The sequence below is a fragment of the Chlorocebus sabaeus genome, chromosome 8 (genome assembly GCF_047675955.1).
Source record: "Chlorocebus sabaeus isolate Y175 chromosome 8, mChlSab1.0.hap1, whole genome shotgun sequence".
In the NCBI taxonomy this organism is placed as follows: domain Eukaryota; kingdom Metazoa; phylum Chordata; class Mammalia; order Primates; family Cercopithecidae; genus Chlorocebus; species Chlorocebus sabaeus.
In genome coordinates this window covers 55769979-55791278 of record NC_132911.1, presented here as the reverse complement: position 1 = coordinate 55791278, position 21300 = coordinate 55769979, and the positions used below count along the sequence as shown (strand labels likewise).

At 35.3% G+C, this 21300-nt stretch overlaps 1 protein-coding gene across 1 annotated transcript in view; it reads left to right on the top strand.

Annotated features, from left to right (window-relative positions):
* The window catches only part of PXDNL (peroxidasin like), a 508882-nt gene that overhangs the window by 212153 nt on the left and 275429 nt on the right, over positions 1–21300 (top strand). The window contains exon 3 of the mRNA XM_073018080.1: positions 19797–19868. Coding sequence (XP_072874181.1) covers positions 19797–19868 — 72 coding nt within the window. The remainder of the gene's footprint in view (positions 1–19796; positions 19869–21300) is intronic.

Here is a 21300-nt window from a genome sequence, read left to right as displayed (position 1 = left end):
TGCATTTAAAAAATGCCAATAAGAGGGAATAGGTTTGTGAGCTCAGACATGCTATTTTACGTTGTACTGCTAGTAGAAATTTGTGCCGTTTACAACATAGAGATTAAGTTGCACATTCTGAATAGAAAACCACTGAGCATGTCTGATTGAAGTCAGAGGAAAAGGTATGAAAATCTGCATTTGATTTTCTTTGAACATTATATAATATTAAAAATTTTGAAGTTCAGCTATAAAATGGAATTTGAAATACATAATTAATAACCAAAATATTTGTTTTTATTTAAATTAACTGAAAATGAGATAAATTTTTTATTTGCTTATTTACTTCTATCATCTTGCACTTTTTAAGTTTCTATCTTGAGATGATTTCTCCTACTAAGAAGCTGAAATATTTCCAGATCATGTTGCCCTCTGAGGAGTCTTATATTTACTTCCTTTTTGGATACATTTAAGTTTTTCTTAAATTCTTGTACTATGTCAGATACAGGCAGATGATCATTATTTTCATAAAACTTGTAGATAATAAAAATGTAAAAAAATCTAAAGTTGATTTTAAAAATCATCTGAGTGAATTTATAAGTTGATCTCTATAATACAGGGTTAAAAGAAAAACCTTAGGCAAATAAAATTTAACAGAGTTTTTTAACTGAGGAAATAACAATTCGTGAACCAGAACCTACTCCCAACCAGAATAGGTTCAGAGTGATTCAGGTGCTGCCATGTGGCCAGAGTTTATGGGCAAAAAAGGGAAAGTAAGGTATAGTAAATGGAAGTGAGGTACAGAAACAGCCAGATTGGTTATAGCTTGGAGTTCACCTTATTTGAACAGTTGTCCACCTGTGATTGGCTGAGACTCGGCTGCGTGTTGCAAGAGTAGGTTACAGTCTGTTTACACATCCAGTTAGGTTATGGTTCACTATGTACGAAGAAATCTTTAGGCTAAACTTGAAATATGTAAGGAGACAGCTTTAGGCTAATCTTAATTTTACAACAGTAATCTGGCTGAAATAATTGGTGGAGTAATGGAAGAGAAATTATAAGAGAATGATTGGTGCTGACTGATCTGTTGCTCTTAGATTCCATAATTCTGAAAGTTATTTCTTACATACCATTTCTTTAAAGGAATACATGAAAATAGATGTTCACTAAGTCGATGGTGTACAAAATACGAAGATAGCACGACCATCAGGTGGGAGGGAAGCTAATGCCACAAGCAGTGCAGAATCACTTCCTGTTGCTTCAGTGCACTTTCTTTCAGGCCCAGAAACCTAGGACAGAGACCGACCAGGGCACCTAACACTACATAAATAGAATAATTTGGATGATGGTTAAGTTGAGACCACATCAAAAGATAATAATGGCCTCCTGGTTCAATGACTTTTTCACTTAAGCAATGCATATTCAACCATGCTTGCTCCCTTGGTGTAAGGATAAACAAGCAATAGAAGATGTGCCTCGTAGAGTTTGCATTTTAGAGGGTGAGCCTGTCAAATAAAAAGTAAATGTCATGATTAATCCTATGAAGAAAATGGAGAAAAATAGAGACAACCTGAGGAAGTGACATTTTAGTTACAATATGTCAGCATCCATGAGAAGCAGTTGCTAAATTATTGTGGACAGCAAAATTTTTCTCTTATTCAACTTCTTAGTAATTCTGATAGTAATGATCACTCCATCCTTGAAATCATCTTTTTCTCTGCAAGTTTGTCTTTCCCCACCCTGCTCCTTAAGCCGTGATGTTTCCCCAGACCCTCTTTACCTAAAATCTCTGGGTGATCACGTGTACTTTCTTGTCTTCAGATACTGCCTGTACATCAAGTGATGCTCAAATTTATATCTTTAGGCCTTATCTCAGTCCTGAGACTTGAATCAATGCATTTACATTTTGCTACCTATAAAGCACCTCAAATATATTCTCTCCTAAACTGAACTCATGATCAACCCTGGCCTAACATTTTCACATCCCACTGGCCATATATATATGTGTGTGTGTGTGTGTGTGTGTGTGTATACACGCACACACATTTTTTTTTCTTTTTTTTTTTTGGTGAACAGTGACAGCACCCTCTGGTAATCCATATCTGAAATCTGAGAATAACCTTTGATATTCACTTATGGCCTCATAGTCAATTGCTTATCAGCTGTGATCGATTTTCCCTCTAATCCTTCTGATGCTTCGTCTCCCTATCCGCAGCCTTAGTTTAGGTCCTTGCCGAGTCTGCCTTGCATCGCAGCAGTAACCTCCCAAGTTAGGCGCCCCGTGTGCTGACAGAGAACAGATGACACAAAGATTGGGCATTCTGAAGATAATTTAGTTAAGGAACTATTACAAATGTTCAGACATGGTGTTGAAAAACAAGGAAAACTGCAATATTCCATGTGTCTTAGTTTATTTGTTATATAACAAAATATCATAGATTGAGTGGCTTATGAATAACAGAAATTTATTTCTCACAGTTCTGGAGGCCACAAGTCCTGCATCAGGGCACAACATGGCCAGGGGCTGGTGAGGGCTCTTCCAGGAGGCAGGTTGCCAACTCCTCCCTGTGTACTCCCATGGTGGAATTGGGGAGGGAGCTCTGTAGGGGTGTCTTTTATAAGGGCACTAATCCCATTCAAGGGAACTCCTCCCTCATGACCTGATCACCTCTCAAAGGTCCCACTTCCCAATACCATCACATTAGGAGTTAGGATTTCAACATAGGTATTTGGGGGCAGTGGGGGGCACAAACATTCAGACCATAGAACCATGCTTGGCAGACTTTACCACCCCTAAAGGAACAAGGGGAAGAAGCAAACACCAGCTATAGAGATGCAGAGAGAGTTGTGTAGAGAGAGATACTCAGCATGAACTGTGGGTTTTTGGATGGCGGTAGCCTCCTGCAAATCTGTAGGTAGTGAGTAAATATCTCAATTTTACTTGCTTTTCTCCTCCTACATCTGCTGCTGCCCATTTCACGAAGCCAACTGGAGGTCAGAGGACAAAGGAACAAGGCACTACAGAACAGGACAGGGTTGCTGGGAAGGAGAGAAGGAGTGGAGGCTGGAAGCAAAACCACCAATGTGCTCTTCAAAACTCCAACCTCCTTTCCTCTCCCTCCCTCTACCTCCCTCCAATTCAAACTAACAAAGGAACCCACTTTTATCCCGTTATTCCTCTGGTTAAAAGACTCTTGAGTCCCCAGTGCTTTCAAGAGAAGAAAGGGAAGCGTAGCAGAGTGACCCAGGTCTTTCCAGATCTGCCTGCATCTGCTCCTCTGGCTTCCTTCCTTCCCTAGAGCACCCTCTGAGCTGCCCATCGCTGGTGCCCCGGGCCTTCCCTTCAGCATCCCAGCTGCTCCTGGCCTTACTCCTCCTACTCCACAGACAGTTCCCACCCGTCCTCCAAAGTATTGTGCTCCCTCCTGGGAAACTCTGGCCTTGATCCTACTCTGCAGAAAGTTCCCACCTCTCTTCCAGAAAGCTGTGCTCCCTCCTGGGAATCTCTGGGCTCTCCCCTCCCACTCGGCAGACAGTTCCCACCCCTCCTCCAGAGAGCCGTGCTCCCTCCTGGGAAACTTCCTGCTTCTTTCATTCAAACCTTTGTTTGGGTGCGTGACCTATCCCATAGTCCTTTTCACACAAAAATTTGTAAGACATTTGTCATTTCTTATTTCTCCGGTTCTTCCCTTGTTAGATTTTTGGGATTGTTGAAGGCAGAAGCTTTGTTATATAACTTTGAAAACAGAGTCAATTACACAAAAAGATGTTTAATCACTATATTTAAACATTTATCATAAAATAAGTAAGACTCCTTAAAAGATCTAAAACACTATAAGAAACACTCATGTAACTACCATTCCACTTAAAAAACAAACCAACAATAAACCCAATTACATCCTCTTTTTTCATGATCAAAGTAACTGCTATGCTGAAATTGCTATTATAAATTTCTAAATACTTATTTCTGTTTCTAATAAGGGTGTGATATATCCCTAAATAAAGCATAATCTTTTCATATTTAACATTTTTATTAAATATTACACGGCATGCTAATTAAAATAATAATAATACTATTTTGATTGGATATACAAATAAAGCCAAACAATCTGCCTCAATTACTAATCCCCAACTCAAGGTGATAGGAGAAATTCCAAGATGACCCCCTAATACCCATACAATGACCCTGTCCTGGAATGTGGATGAGGCCTCTGCGTATGATGGGCGTCACTCATGTCACCCATGTTGCTTAGACTCAGGGTTTGTGATTACTCACACTATTGCAAAGATGGAGAGATATTTTTCATGTTTAATGAAGGTCTGTGAATGGACTTTGAGTCAATCAAAAGGGAGATCATCTTATGTGGGCCTGGCCTAATCAGATGGGCTCTTTAAAAGAGGCTGGAAGAAGAAACAGATTATGCCATGAGATGCCTATGGAGAAGTGTGGCCACTAGCAGCTGAGGGCTGCAGTTCTCCAGCTGCAAAGTCCTGAATTCTGACAACAACTTGAAGGAGTTTGGAAGAGGACTCTTACTCTAAATGGAATTCAGCCTAGCCGACACTTTGATTTTAGCCTGATGAGACCCTCAGCAGAGAGAATGCAACAGAGCCATGCCTGTACTCCTAAACCAATTGAGATAATAAAGGACTATTGTTTTGAGCAATTGAATTGGTGGTAATTTGTTACATAGCAATAGAAAATGAATAAATATACTCACCCTCCTCCCTAAAATAGTTTATTACATTTCTTCCAGGAATATTTTGACATAAAGAGAGGGAAGGTCTATCAATAACTGGTAGTTCTGAAGACTGAATACTAATAGAATTAAAATAGCGAATGTATAGTTTTTAATTTCTAATATTTATATACTATTGTAAATAAAACCTTCACACTAGTTTATTAAAAATGTATTCCATAGAGCTCCAGAGCTATGGATGGTGCTAATGATGCCTGAGGAACTTGAAACAATGTAATCTAATGTGGACTCCAAGCCCAGTTTCTCCCAAATGGCACAGGCTTCTTGTTGCTTAAAATGGGTGTCTCTTCTCACAAGGGCCAACAGGTGTAATTTGTCTTTAGGGTAACCACCTAAAGGAACTTGACCTGTGGACAAATTCTTGTGCTCTCTTTTCCTTGACTTTAATTAAAAACGAATTATTATACCTATTCCTGGTTGCTAGAACTGTGTGTTGAAAAAAATGGAAAGATTATTGTATTAATATAAGGCCAGTAACATGTGACCTTGAAACTTGATCTCCTTCAGCAAATGGTGACAAGTGAGTGAAAACGGGGCTTTGCAAACAGAGACAGTGAGACAGAGAACCCCCCAGCTCCCAGAAATTGTCCAGGTGTGATCTGGTTATCTCGTTGTTACCTGGCGATGCCAGAAGCGCTTCTCTCTGCCCACTTAAAATGTTGAGAGCTTCCCCCAATCCTGTGAAGAACAAGTTGAAACAAAAGGCATTTCAAGCAGTAAGCAGCCCTCCAGAACAACTTCTTCCGCTTCCACAACTCTCGCTGCTATTTTTCCCTTTAACTCTTCCTGAGATTTCCCATTTCTTCCCATGTTATTCTTGTTCTTGGCTTTATCCTTCCACCTGCACTTGTCCATCTATCTGTGTTTCACCTTTGTTTCCTATTTCCTACCAACTCTATTCATCTCCCTCACAACGTTGACCAATTTTAGCTTAATTCACTTTAGCTACCTGGTTCTCACTTCTGAATTTACCCTGTTAATCATGCTACTATCACAGGACATCAACCCTCCCAACATGGAATTATGTGGCCCCAGAGGTCAGGAGCACAGGGGTCAAGGACCCCGGGCTAGAGGACACTTCCTGATGTGTCCTCCCAAGGACAATTCCATATTTCCAGGTAGTTCATTACCACCTGCCCCCACTGGAGTCCTCATACTCTATAAATTACGACTTGGATTTTTTCTAGTTTTTTATTCTGATGTACATTATTTTAATCAACTGTGTGATATCAGTTGTTATTACTTTTTCTTTTTTTTACAGATGGGAAAAGTCAAACTCCAAAATGTTAAGTAATCAATAAGATTTATTGAGAATTAGAACACATGACCTTGAGTTATTAATATTGCTCCTTGCAGTGCATTGGAGTCTCTCTTTCAAGGTTGTCATTCATCCTTAGAGAACTGTAAATCCTTAAAGATACCTTTATGAGAACAAGGAGTCACTAACAGTAAAATCTCTAGAATTTTCCACTTAATCCTGATAGAATTGGGAGAGGGCTGGGGTAAGTGACTTGAGAGAGCACCTCGTCAATTTGAGTGTTTTCATATTCAAGAGTTATACATAAAATTACATTCAGAGAAAACATATGCTTTTCCTTAGGCCTCACTCAATGACTACTTTCTCTTTACCTTTGTCCTATTAATGCTTTGTGGCTTTGTAATAAAAACGAAACCTGGAAGTCAATGACAGAGTTGTCCTGAGATGAACCTGATGACCTCATGACTTTGGGCTCCTTCCTTCCTTCCCTCCCTCCCTCCCTCCCTCCCTCCCTTCCTTCCTTCCTCCCTTCCTTCCTTCCTTCCTTCCTTCCTTCCTTCCTTCCTTCCTTCCTTCCTTCCTTCTTCCTTCCTTCCTTCCCCTCTTCCTTTTTTTTGAGATGGAGTCTCACTCTGTTGCCCAAATTAGAGTGCAGTGGTGCAATCTCAGCTCACTGCAACCTCTGCCTCCCCGGCTTCAGTGATTCTCCTGCCTCAGCCTCCCAAGTAGCTGGGACTACAGGCATGCACCACCATACCCGGTTAATTTTGTGTTTTTAGTAGAGATGGGGTTTTGCCATGTTGGTCAGGCTTGTCTTGAACTCCTGACCTCAGGTGATCCACCCACCTTGGCCTCCCAAAGTGCTGGGATTACAGGCATGAGCCACCACACCCAGCCCCTCTCTGCTTTCTTACAGTGCCAAGCAATATTGGTGGGTAGAGGTGGAGTGGCTTCCCAACAATTGCAGTTAGCAGCCCCAGCAGTTACTGGCAGTGGAGGTAGAAAATTGGTTAATGTATGATGATCACAACCAGCCCAAGAGCTAAAAATAATTGAGCTTTGTGCCTCCTTTGTTATGAACATCAGGGATTGATGGCTCTGGAAGAAAGAAATGAGATCATACTAATTACTTCTATTAGTGCCAATTAACTCTCAAAAATGGCATGTGATTTTGGCAGGTGGAGACCTGTGAGCTGCATATGGACAATCATCTGAAGGGTTTAGGAAAGTGCTTCTAGCTGTGTCCCTCCCCATTTCCCATGTCCACTACTATACAGATCAGCCTATGGGATCATGGAGCCTGAGAGTCAATAAATATTGGTTTCTAGAGTGCTCAGTTAAAGACATGGATCAAGTAAATTGCATTCCACAATATATTTAAGTCATTATTGTATCAGAAAAAAAAAAAACTCAAACACATAAGTTTTACTAAATTGCATGAAGAGGTAATGGTGATGTGAGTTCTTTCTGGATTACAGGGCATTTTTAGAGAGGAAAGATTTTGTAGGGACTGTTGACAGTGTGTGAGCAAAGTAACTATGCTGTCCAATACAGTAGCCACATGTATGAGCCACACGTGGGTGCTGTTGAGCACTTGACATGTAGTTAGTCCAAGTTGCTATCTGTTGTATGTGTGAAAGACATTCAGATTGCAAGGACATCTGAAAATAAGAATATAAAATATCTTATTTATAATTTTTATATTGGTTACACATTAGAATGATAATCATTTCAATACACTGGATTAGATAAAGATATATCATAAAAATTGATTTTACCCAGTTCTTTTTACTTTTTTAAAATGTGGCTACTAGAAAATTAGAAATCGCATATGTGACTTGCATTTGTGGCTCAGATTATATTTCATTTGGGGAGGACAGTTCTAGATGTTAAAGGCTAGTTTGAATTTCTTTAAAACTCTGCTTTCAAAAGTTTGGTTAAAGAACTTTAGAGTATTATTTCTACTTGTGGAAAATGCATATACCTAAAGGTTAATTGTATTTTGCCTTTTTCAATGAGCTATGCAAGAACCACAAACAGAAAGCGTCGTATGTTCTGCATTTCCACTGGAACATAAAGGATCCATGGCTAGCATGCACAAATAGACCCATTCCCTAAAAATATGCTATGATGAGAGATAGATTCATGTTTCATTAGTTTTGTTATCGCAAAAGCCAAAACAGACAAAAAATTCAAAGTTAAATAACTTTTGAGGTCTCTTTATGTCTAAAACTCTATGATACTCTATGGCAATGTCAGTTTAGCCTCTCATGGCACGTATATGAGTAATTTAAAAGAAGGAGATTTTCTTCGTTTGCTGAATGTTAATCTTATTACAATTTACAATCTCATAGCATCTGGCATCTTTTCTTTTTTAAAAAAGAGATCTGTCTTAGTCTATTTTGTGTTGCTATAACAAGATAATATATGAATAACATAAATTTATTTCTTACAATTATGGAGGCTGAGAAGTCCAAATGCATGGCACTAGCATCTCGTGAGGGCTTTCTTCCTGTCTCATAACATGATGGGTTGCATTACATGGTGAGAGGGCAAGAGCAGGAGAGTCAGAGAGCTCATTTTTATAACAAAGCCACTCCTGAGATAATGAACCCACTCCTGTGATAGCAACATTCATTCATTCATTAGGGAGACAACAAAACCCACACCTTTGATAGCAACATTAACTCATTCATGAGAGCAGGGCCATCATTAATCCATAAATTTATTCATGAGAACAGAGGGATTAAGTTTCCAGTACATGAACTTTTGGGGGACACATTCAAATCCAACAACATCTAACTATAATTTTTCTTTTATTCAACATTCAGGAAATTAAATGATTCATTATTAAACTCATACATTTAAGAGCATCATCTTTGATCTTAGATTTTAAAATGTATTTAGCAAATTGATATTAAACATGGCCTCATGATTTTCTTTTGAATAATCAATATTTATATTAGTAATTTTAATAATGACTGTATCTGTATGCATTTCACATTTTTGAATTCAGATTCTTTCTTTTTTTCTTTTAAAATTACATAAAGCCTGTGACCATAACAGATTGGCAACAAATAGTCATATGACCAAACCTGGAAGAAAGACCAGGAAACCTTGGAAAATAGCAACCAATCTGAGCTCTTTTATATTTCAGCAATTCTATAAAATTACTTTATCAAATTGATAGTTTCTCATCTTGACTTATTCAAAAGTATTTAATCTTGTTACCTATATGTCCAAATGAAAGAAAATTATTGCTTTTTACTTAGTATATGTCATTATATCTCTCATAAATATGTCCTAGAATAATATTTATATTTTATATGGTACAAGGCAAGAATACAAGAAAATACAAAATTACTGGCTGCTGATCATGGGCAATTTATAAATATTGAGTAATTCTAAAACTTAGAAGATATTTACCAAAATTAACTTAGTATTTCTGAATAGTGTTGTTTCTTTTAATTTTACTTGGGCAAATATGTATTTTCTAACTTTTATATAGTTGTCATGGATTACTTATGTGATACATGGTAGCATTATAGTTCTACTAAAATAGAAGTCATGTGATGATGTATATTCCTAATACTATACAAGCTCTGATGAGATATTTGCTCTGTGTGTCAGAAGATGACACAATAGCAGTTGCATATGTGTTTGGATGTATATATAGATGCATACAAGTATAGTGTATCTAGATACAGGATGGTAAAAAGTCTTGAAATTAATAATGTCTGAAAATAACAGAAAGACCTAAAACTATTTAGAAGCCTAAATTTATGAGTAAGTGTTTAAGTATTAGTAATGGATTTTAGGAATTGAATAATTTAACAAACAAATTTTATTATAATTTTGGGGGAAAGTTTCTTAAAGCAGTTATAATATGTTGACAGTATTATGAAAAATGTACTACTTCTTTGGTTTTGGTATAGATCTAAAAAAAGTCATATCTTTAGTACTGCTTATGATAGTAATTACTAGTGGTAAGAGAAAGCATGAGCACAATGACACTCCTTTGTCACTGCCCGGTTTCCTGATTTAGTAATAGAGTTGCCTGGTACATATTTTCTTTATAATTTTTTCTCTTCCAACCTGACTAGTCTGAAACTATCATAATTATTAAGGTCAAAACTCTAAAAGAATGTCCATTATCATCATTATTTCAAAGCACATTTTAAAGATATATTATCTAGTATTATTAGGGATACAAATAAATTATAATTATGGAAAAGAGAAAGCAAAAAAATCATGATCATTACAGGATATGCTTGTATCGTGCAACCTACATTCACTTTACAAATGGTTAAAAACAATAAAGAAGTATAATAAGGAATTATAGTAACAACTAATATGAAAAAATCAATATCCTATATTCAAAAAGTCATCTGTTACAAAATATGACAAAAGAAAATATCCAGCTTAGCAAACTGGAAGACATAAGAAGTATCAACAGACTTGATAAGAAATACATAGCACACACAAGGTGACTACTTCTAAAACATACTAAGATTAAAAAGATGGTTTAGATAAGCAGAAAAATGAACCATATTGTTAGATAGGTAAAGTCAATATGGTAAAATTTGAATATTAGTCAAAATACGCAAAGGAAATTTTTGAAGCTTGAAGGATATTCCTAAAATATACCTAGAAAAATATCTTTAAAATTAATCATTAAAATAGTAAAAGACAGGGGTAGAAACTATCCTATATAAAGAGTAAAATATTAAAAAACAATAATATTGGAAATATTTCCATTGCAATGTGTCTAGAAAGGGAACCAGTTACATGATGGAGATTTGCATATAATTACATTAATATTGCATATCACAGGGGAAACTGTAAATATGTCAATCGATAGTAATGATAATATGTAAATAATTTGGAAAAAAATATTAATTCAAGATGATTCAAAGATTAAAGCATTAAAATGAAACTACAAAGCTTAAGAAAAATATTGGAATTTTAATGTAATCTTAGATTCAGGAAAGCCTAAGTATGATACAAAATCCAAAGCCATAAAAGAAAAGAACAATAAATTTTATTACATAAAAATTTAAAACATTTGTAAAATACAAACAATAAAGAAAGCTAAAAGTATAAATTATATAAACTTTGACAAAATAATTCTAAAACATTATAAACAAAAGTTTAATTTTTTGCTTACAAAGGGTTTCTAATAAGTTGATAAAGAAAAGATACACAACAAAGTGAAAATGTGAGACAAAGGATTTTTTAAGTTAATGTACATCAAAAGAAACACATGATCCTTAACATAAATTTTCATAATAACTACATCTTTCTTTCAAATAACATTTGTTTCAAAGAACATTAGAATTTTGAAGTCTTAGAATTTGTTACTCATATTTCACATGTAAATCTGCTTTTTTTGAGAAATATACCTGAAGAAAAAAGTTAACAAATTCACTTAATAATAAATTCATGTGGACTAAGCAGATAAAAGAATTTCAGAGCCTGAAGACTGGTCTTTTGAATTAACATAATCTGATTTAAAAAAGGAAATAAATGTTTAAACAAATGAAGTCTTTAAGAAATATGGGATTATGTAAATCAAAATAAACTATGAATTATTGGTATTCCTGAAAGAGAAGGAGAAAAAGCAAACAACGTGGAAAATAAACTTGAGGGAATAATTCAAGGAAACTTCCTTAATCTAGTTGGAGATATAGACATCTAGATAAAAAAATCTAGAGCACACCTGTGAGATACTACACGAAACAAACATCACCAAGGAATATAGTCACCAGACTGTCTGAAGTCAATGCTCAAGAAAAGAAAAAAAATCACATACAAAGGGAAGCCCATCAGGCTAACAGCCTTACAAGTAAGGAGAGTTTGGGGGTCTATTTTCAGCATTCTTAAAGAAAAGAGATTCCAACCAAGAATTTCATATCCCACCAAGCTAAGCTTCATAAATGAAGGAGAAATAAAACCTTTTCCAGACAAGCAAGAGCTAAGGGGACTCATCACCACTAGACCAGCCTTATGTGAGATTCTTGATGAAGTTCTAAATATGGAAACAAAAGAATGATACCTGCTACCATAAAACACACTTAAGTGCATAGCCTGCAGACCCTATATGTTTAAAAAAAAAAAAAAAAAAAACCGCATTAGAAGCTACTGCAAAGCAAACAGCTAACAATTTTGTAATAGGGTCAAACTCTTACATATGAATATTAAACTTGAATATACATGTTCTAAATGCCCTACTTTAAAGGCACAGAGTGGCAAGTTGGATAAAAAAAGAGGACCCATCCATCTGCTGTCTTCAAGAGATTCAACTCACACATAATGACACCAATAGTCTCAAAGGAGAGGGTTAGTGAGAAATCTGCCATGCAAATGGAAAAAAAAGCAGGAGTTGCTGTTCTTATATCAGATAAAACAGAGATTAAATCAACAACAGTAAAAGACAAAGAAGGGCATTACATAATGACAAAGGGTTCACTTCAACAAGAAGACTTAACTATCCTAAATATATGCACACCCAACATTGGAGCACCCAGATTTATAAAACAAGTATTTCTAGATCTAAAATGACTTAGCCACATAGTAATAGTTATGAACTTCAACACTCAATGACAACATCGGACAGACCATCAAGATGGAAAATTAACAAAAAAAACTATGGACTTAAACACAACACTTGGCCAGTTAAACCTAATAAACATTACAGAATACTCCATGGATCAACCACAGAATATATATTCTCTCATCTGCACATGGAGCATACTCCAAGATTGACCATATGTTTGGCCATAAAGCAAGTATCAATACATTTTAAAAGAATCAAAATTATACCAATCATACTCTTGGGCCACAGTGGAATAAAAATATAAGTCAATTTCAAAAAGATCTCTCAAAACCATACCCTTACATGGAAATTAAACAACTTATTTCTGAATGACTTTGGGTAAACAATGAATCAGAAATCAAAAAATTATTGGAAATAAATAAAAACAGATACATAACATATCAAAATCTCTGGGATGCAATAAAAGCAATGTTAAGAGGAAAGTTGAGAGCAATAAATGCCTACCTCGAAAAATTAGGAAGATCTCAAATTAACAATCTGACATCACACCTGGAAAAATGAGAAAAACAAGAACAAACTAACCCCAGAACTAGCAGGAGAAAAGAAGTAAATAAAATCAAAGCAGAAATGAATAAAACTGAGACCCCAAATCCATACAAAGAATCAACAAAATCAAAAGTTGGTTGTTCAAAAAGACAAACAAGATGGATAGACCTCTAGCTAGATTAACAAAGAGAAAAAGAGAAGATCCAAATTAGCACAATCAGAAATGACAAAGCAGACATTACAATCAATCCTACAGAAATACAAAAGATCCTCAGAGACTGTTTTGAACACCTCTATACATACAAACCAGAAAATCTAGAGGAAATTGATAAATTCCTGTAAGGATAAATCTCCCAAGATTGAATCAGGAAAAAATTGAAATGCTGAATGGATGAATATCAACTTCCAAAATTGAATCAGTAATAAAAACCTGTAAAAAATAAGCCTTGTACCAAACGGATTCACAGCCGAATGCTACCAGATGTACAAAGAAGAGTTGACACCAATTCTACTCAAACTTATGTTAGAAAATCGAAGAGGCTTGTTTGCCTAACTCACTCTTAGGGGCCAGCATCACCTTGATACAAAAGTACAATAAAAAATGAAATTACAGACCAATATCCCTAGTGAATATAGATATAAAATTCCTCAACAAAATACTAGCAAACTGAATCCAGCAGCACATCAAAAAATTAGTTTGCCGTAATCACATATGCTTCATTTCTGGGATTCAAGATTGGTTCAGCATATGAAAATCAATAAATGTGAGAATTTGATTCACCATATAAGCAGAATTAAAAAAGAAAAACCATATGATCATCTCAATAAATGCAGAAAGAGCTTTTGATGAAATTCAATGTCTCTTCATAATGAAAACTCTCAAGAAACAAGGCATTGAAGGAACATACCTCAAAATAATAAGCCATCTATGATAAGCTCACAGCCAACATCATACTTCACAGACAAAAATTGGAAGCTTTCTCTTTGAGAACTGGAATAAGACAAGGATGCCAACTCCCATCATCCCTATTCAAAATAGTACTAAAGGTGCTAGTAAAAGCAATCAGGCAAGAGAAAGAAATAAAAGGCATCAAAATAGGAAAAAAAGGAGAACTACTTCTCTTTGTGGACAATATGATTTTATGCCTTAAAAGTCTAAAAATTCCACCATAAGCCTTCTGAAACTGATAAACAACTTCAACAAATTTCAGGATACAAAATAAACATGCAATAAGTAGTAACAACATTTTTATACACAAATTACATTCAAGCTGACAGCCAAATTAAGAATGCAATCCTAGGCTGGGTGCAGTGGCTCATGCCTGTAATCCCAGAACTTTGGGAGGCCAAGGCAGGCGGATCACCTGAGATCGGGAGTTCGAAACCAGCCTGACCAACATGGAGAAACCCCTTCTCTACTAAAAATACAAAATTAGCCAGGCATGGTGGCACATGCCTGTAATCCCAGCTACTCGGGAGGCTAAGGCAGGAAACTTGCTTGAACCTGGGAGGTGGAGGTTGCAGTGAGCTAAGATCACACCATTGCACTCCAGTATGGGCAACAAGAGTGAAACTCCATCTCAAAAAAAAAAAAAAAAAAAAAAAGAAAAAAGAAAAAAAGCCAAAAAAAAAAAAAAAAAAAAAAGAGTGCAGTACTATTTACAGTAGACATACACCACACACACACACACACACACACACACACACACAAATACTTAGAGATATATCTAACAAAGGAAGTGAAAGACCTGTACAAGGAAAACGAAACAAAAAACTGCTAAAAGAAATCATAGATGGCACAAACAAATGGAAAAATATTCCATACTCATGGATTGGAAGAATCAATATCCGTTAAAATGGACGTTCTGCTCAAAGTGATCGATAGAGTCAATGCTATTCCTAGCGAACTACCAGTGTAGTTTTTCACAGAATTGGAAAAAACTATTGTAAAATGTATATGAAACCCCAAATAGCCCCAATAACCAAAGCAATCTTTAAAAAAGTACAAAGTCAGAGGCATCACATTACCCAACTTCAAACTATATTAGAAGGCTACAGTAACCAAAACAGCATTGTACTGTTACAAAAACAGACACATAGACCACTGGAACAGAATACAGAGCCCTGAAATAAGGCCACACACCTACAATCATTTGATCTTTGATGAAGTCGACATAAATAAGCAATGGGGGAAAAACTCCCTATTTAATAAATGGTGCTAGAATCGCTGGCTAGCTATATGTAGAAGAATGAAACTTGACCCCTACCTTCCACTGTGTACAAACATTAACAAAAGATAGATTAAATATTTAAATCTAAGACCTCAGACTCTAAGAATTCTAGAAGAAAACCTACAAAATACCATCTGGGCATGGGCATTGGGAGAACATTTTTGACTAAACCCTCAAAAGCAAATGCAAAGAAAACAAAAATCGGCAAGTGGGACCTAATAAAAATAAAGAGCTTCTGCACAGCAAAAGAACTAAAAACACAGTAAACAGACAACCTACAGAATGGGAGGAAATATCTGCAAACTCTGCATCTGATGAAGGTCTACTATCTAGAATCTTTAAGAAACTTAAACAATTGAACAAGCAAAAAACAAATAACCTCAACAGAAATAGGCAAAGGACATGAACAGAGACATCTGAAAAGAAGGCATACATGTAGCTCACAAACGTACGATAAAATGCTCATCATCACGAGTCATCAGATAAAAGCAAATCAAAACCACAATAAGATACTACCTCTATAATAATAGTCAGAATGGCTATTATTAAAAAGTAAAAAAAGCAACAGCTGTGGATGAGGCTGTGGAGAAAAGGGAATGCTTTTATAGTGTTGATGGGAAAGTAAATTAGTTCAGCCGCTGTGGAAAGCAGGTTGGAGATTGCTCAAAGAATTTAAAACAGAACTACCATTTGACCCAGCAATCCTATTACTGGGTATATATAAAAAAGAAAACAAATCATTCTACCAAAAAGACACATATGCTCCTATGTTAATCACAGCAGTCTACATCATAGCAAAATCATGGAATCAACATAGGTGTCCATCAGTGGTGGACTGGATAAGTGTGGTACATATACACTGTGGAATACTACACAGCCATAAGAATGAAATCATGTTCCTTGCAACAACATGGATGCATCTGGAAGTCATTATCCTAAGTGAATTAATGCAGGAACCAAAAACAAAACAAAACAAAACAAAAAACAAAACAAATAACAAAACAAATACTACATGTTTTCACTTTTAAGTGGGAGCTAAACATTGGACACTCATGGACATAATGAGGGCAACAATAGACACTGGAGACTACTAGAGTAGACAGGAAGGGAGGGTGGCAAGGGCTGGAAAACTATTTGGTACTATTCTCAGTACCAGGTGATGGGATTATCCATACTCGAAACCTCAGAAGCATGCAATATACCCAGGTAACGTATCTGCACATGTGCCCCCTGAATCTAAAATAAAAGTTTGAAAAAATAATAAATTTGTGTTCTTTAAATCAGCCTGACTTCTTTTCCTTTCCTTTCTCCTTTTCCTCTCCTTTCTCCTTTTCCTCTTTTTTTTTTCTTATGGTTTTGAATTGCAAATGATTTATGCATTCTTTATGATTATATAAATATTTTTCTGTGGCTGTGACAGATAATCAAAGGTAGCTATAAGTGACTTTTGCCATGAATCTCTTGCTTGGTGACTATCGAGATCACTCCAGAATAATGATTTATGCTCATTGAAGATTTCATACTATGTTTACTTTGGTATGCACAGAAATGAAGTTCACAACCCTTTCATGTTAAGAGTAGCAGAACCATATTTCTGGAGTATCCAAATGAAAATAAGCATAACCATAACAAGCAGAAACAGACCAACATTATTACCACTTACAAAAAGTATATTATTTTTATTTCTATGTAGAGATAATGATTCACTTGTGGAGTAAATGTTGGCATTATCCCAGCAGAAATGTCATGTGAGATGGGACAGAGTTCTATTTTTCTTTATAAATTTTATTATTTTTATTTTTTATTTTACACTTTGATGAATTGCTGATTATGCAAATTGCCTTAATCTTTTCTAGCAGTCACTTACTGGTTTTTAATAAAATATTTCCAACCACACAGTATACGTTTCTATAATAGTAAATATGCAAGTGTATGTGGGCATACTCTGGGTAAGACTTTGTGTTTCAGCAAAAACAGATACAGCTAATAAACTGGACCATTGGTCTATTACTGGTTCCTCTTTTACCCCAAAAGTTTGATCATCATCATGTTCAGATCTCCTGTTTTCAGAAATTGTTTTATTTTCTCAATAAAACCTGTAACATTTTTACTTTTTCTTCTCGCAGGTTTTGTTTGCTTCTTTTTTGTTTTGTTTTGTTCCTTTGGCATCATGGGCGTCATGAGGATATAGGATACAGCCACAAATTTCCTAAGCTTGTGCTGATTTTTGATGAAAGAAAGTTAGGTATTGTTTTATGCCCTGAATTTTAGCAGACCCACTCATAAATTTTGAATGCATTTTCTTTATGAATAACAAAACAAAATAACATAAATGACAGTTTCTATAACCACTTAACCAAAACATTACTTGGGTAGGGTTCCAACCATTAAAATTATAATAAAGATATTTTGATGGAAACCATAATGCTCTGTATAAAACTTGACAAGAAATATGTACTTGTGATTGGAAAATACATTCAACTGTGAACCATTTTAATGAATTGGTTTCTTGTCAGCAATAGAAACATTTTCAAGAAAACAAGTTAAATTGTTTGATCTCATACTGTAGGTTATGCACATCATAACTTCAGTGTAAGTTTTTGAAATCTTGTGTTTTATTTTTGTTAAAATTTAAATAACTATAAAAGAATATGCAGAAACATAGGCTTCAAGCACATTTAATGTACTGAAGAAAGACTAATTATGGTATGTAATATCTTTTCCATTTCTTAACTGTGGCTTTGAAAGATAATTAACACTAATGCCCAAAGACATCTTTTGTATGAAATGAGTCAATTTCTCTCTCCTAGGCACCATCGTTGGAAGATTTAAGAAAGTAGTCACTCAGATTGTTTTTTGTGATCTGTGATTAATATGAGGTTGAGAATATATACATGTGTCACATACCACACATATACACGCATCATAGCAGATGTGCAAATTACATACACACATGCACATATGTATGTATACACACGTATAGTTTATTCTACATGCATTGGTGCATGTTGTATTTAATAGACTAAGAGGGACAGAATGGTCATTTCTTCAAGTAAATATATTTGCATGGTGGTGGTTTGGAGACCTAACAGAGGTGCATTAATTAATTTTGAACAATAGAATGAGAGAGTACCTAAACAGCAAATTCTCCCAGGACAAGGTTTGTGTCTGGTATTAATTACACATTAACTAGTTATATTGCTTTCAGCCTATTTAAAAGTTCCTTGAACACATGGTGGACTATAAAGTTGAATGGCTCATTGACTGAAGCTTAGAATTATCCATGAAATTGGCATTATCTCTGTATGGCATCAGCTCCAATGCAGGCTGTAGATTGGTTGCTCTGCCTCCCAATGGCCAGGACACTAGGCAGTCACAAATGGTGAGAAATGGCTCTGGTGCCATAGGTGAGGTGTCAGCCACTTCAGATGCTGTTTGGGGAATTTAACAGTGAGACCTACAGTGAATCAGTTAGGAACAGATGAGCTTGGGGATCTCTAGGCTGCCTGTGAAATTCTGCATAACAACTCAAATAATCATCCGCTCCAATGGCCAAAACACTTCTGTTTTCCTAATCGTTCATACAAAAACCCCACAAAACAAATATTTTATAATATACTAAAAGTGAATCCTCCAGCATTGGACTTTCGCAGTAGATTTTTAGAAGTTTTGAGGGTTTTAGACATTATAGAATATTCAGGAACATGTGTGCCAATCTAATTAGCAGACTTTCCCTCTATATTTAGACATGCCATAATAATTTAAATTTGAAAGAAACTTTAAGTGTTTTTAACCAGAAAAAAAATTTATAATTTTCATTTGCCAGAGTGCTTTTTCTGAAGTTTTTGAAGTTACTGAAAGTTGATTTTCTGTAACTTGTTTTACTGTTCAAATTCGATTTATTTCTGCCACCTGTTATTTTTCTCCCTGGATTTTTTAGAAATCATTTTTGGACCGTTGGATACTACTATAATAAGAGCCTCACTTCCTATGGTGTAATTGACTCTTGGTTTGACAGTTTAACAAATACACAATGAAAGTCCACTGTATGCCAATAGCTGTGATACTTATTTTTCCAAGGAAGATGCTTAAGCCTGAGTGTTCAATACTCTCCATCTGTTTGTTTAGGAATATGTTCCTTTGTTACCGTGGCTATGTTGATAATTTTCCTTTTAGATGATGTGCTTCAGGAAAACAAGAATTTTATCTCTGGGTTGCAATGTTGTTTTAGTAATGTTTTAGGGTAATTTAATAAATACAAATTATTTTTGAAAAGTCTTTGTGACAAATTAATGTTTTATATCACTTTTTTGAATCGGGAATTAAAGTATAAATTTCCAAATTTAGTGAACCATGTCAGTAAATATTTTTCTGTTGTGCAAAGAACTATACTTAGCAGAACCATTTTGATGTTTGCAGAATCTGTTTCTCATTTGGGAATTATTTGTTTGTTTTTGTTTTTTCAGTCTGCTGAACAACAACCACATCAGAAAGATTTCCAGAAATGCTTTTGAAGGACTTGAAAATTTACAATATCTGTAAGTTATAAGAAAAAATAACAATGGCTTATGGTGTTGATTGACTATTTTTGCCTTTTTGTGTGCATGTTTACTTTAAATTAAAATAATTCTTTACCTTCATGAAAAGCACTTTCAACCTATATATAAAACTCACATATGAACATGTCTGAAGTGCAATAAATTATTGCTTTCAATAGGTTGCACGTCTGAAAACATTTGAATATGCACAATTCTCCTGCCACAAGTTCTAAATTGGATAAAAATAAAAACAAAACAGTGTTCCAATATTTCGCATTCAAATTTAATTACTCAGTAATTGTAAAAAATTCCATACACCCAAAAAAGGGTTTCTTTTTTTTTTTTTTTTTTTTTTTTTTGGCTAAAGGAGCTTTATGCCAACAACTTATCCATCCAAGACCTTCCAAAGCCAGTGAACACATTACAGTTAGGAACTTTAATAAACTTGGGTAAGAACCAAATTTTGGAAAGATTAGGTCACAAATATGATCACTGACAATTTTCATGGTTTTTGTGTATTATTGGTAAATGGGAATAAAGATATTTTAAACAACTGCCTGTTTGACTCAGAAACATTGGTGTTTGATAATGTCAATGGTGGGAGGTCATGATTGGATATGGTTAGGCTGGAGGCTGAAGAAACAAACTACAAGGGCTTTTATCTCAGCTGGAGTGAGTGCTACACCTTTAAGGTGATAATGAATAGTTTTATACAAATATGTTCATTTGTAGATTAATTAAGCACACTGCTAAAAATTTGTTCTCTTGAAGAGAAGAACACCATTCCAGTTTTTAGCTCTGACGAAATTTATACAACTGTAGTATCATTCGAAACCATTGAAATTCTTATTAAACCTCAGGTCAGGAGCCTCAAAGCCTGTGTTCAGTTGAGACACGTCAGCCTAACATAGAGGTCTCCCACAGCTCTGGTAATTACTGAGTCCTGAAGTTTCAGTTTCCTCTTAGGTCAGTCAATTCCATCTGCTCGCCTAACCTTTCATAACAAATCTAACATACCATCTTAGTCAATTTTCTGCTGATGTAACAGAATACCACAGACTAGGTAATTATTTTTTTAAAAAAAGTTTATTTGGCTCATTGTTCTGGAGGCTGGGAAGTCCAAGATCAAGGGGTTGCATCCTAACATGATGGAAGGACAAATGAGCATACAGACAGGGAGAAAAAGGGGGCTGAAATCCCTCAATCACTAATCCACTTCCATGATAATGGCATTATTGCATTCCTGAGGGAAGAGCCCTCATGATCCAATCACTTCTTAATAGTCCCTCCTCTTAATATCATCACAGTGACAATTAAATTTCAATATGAGTTTTAGAGGAAACAAACATTTAAACTGTAGCATTCTGCCTCTTTGCCTCACAAAACTCGTGTCCTTCTTATATACAAAAATACATTTATTCCATCTCGGTGG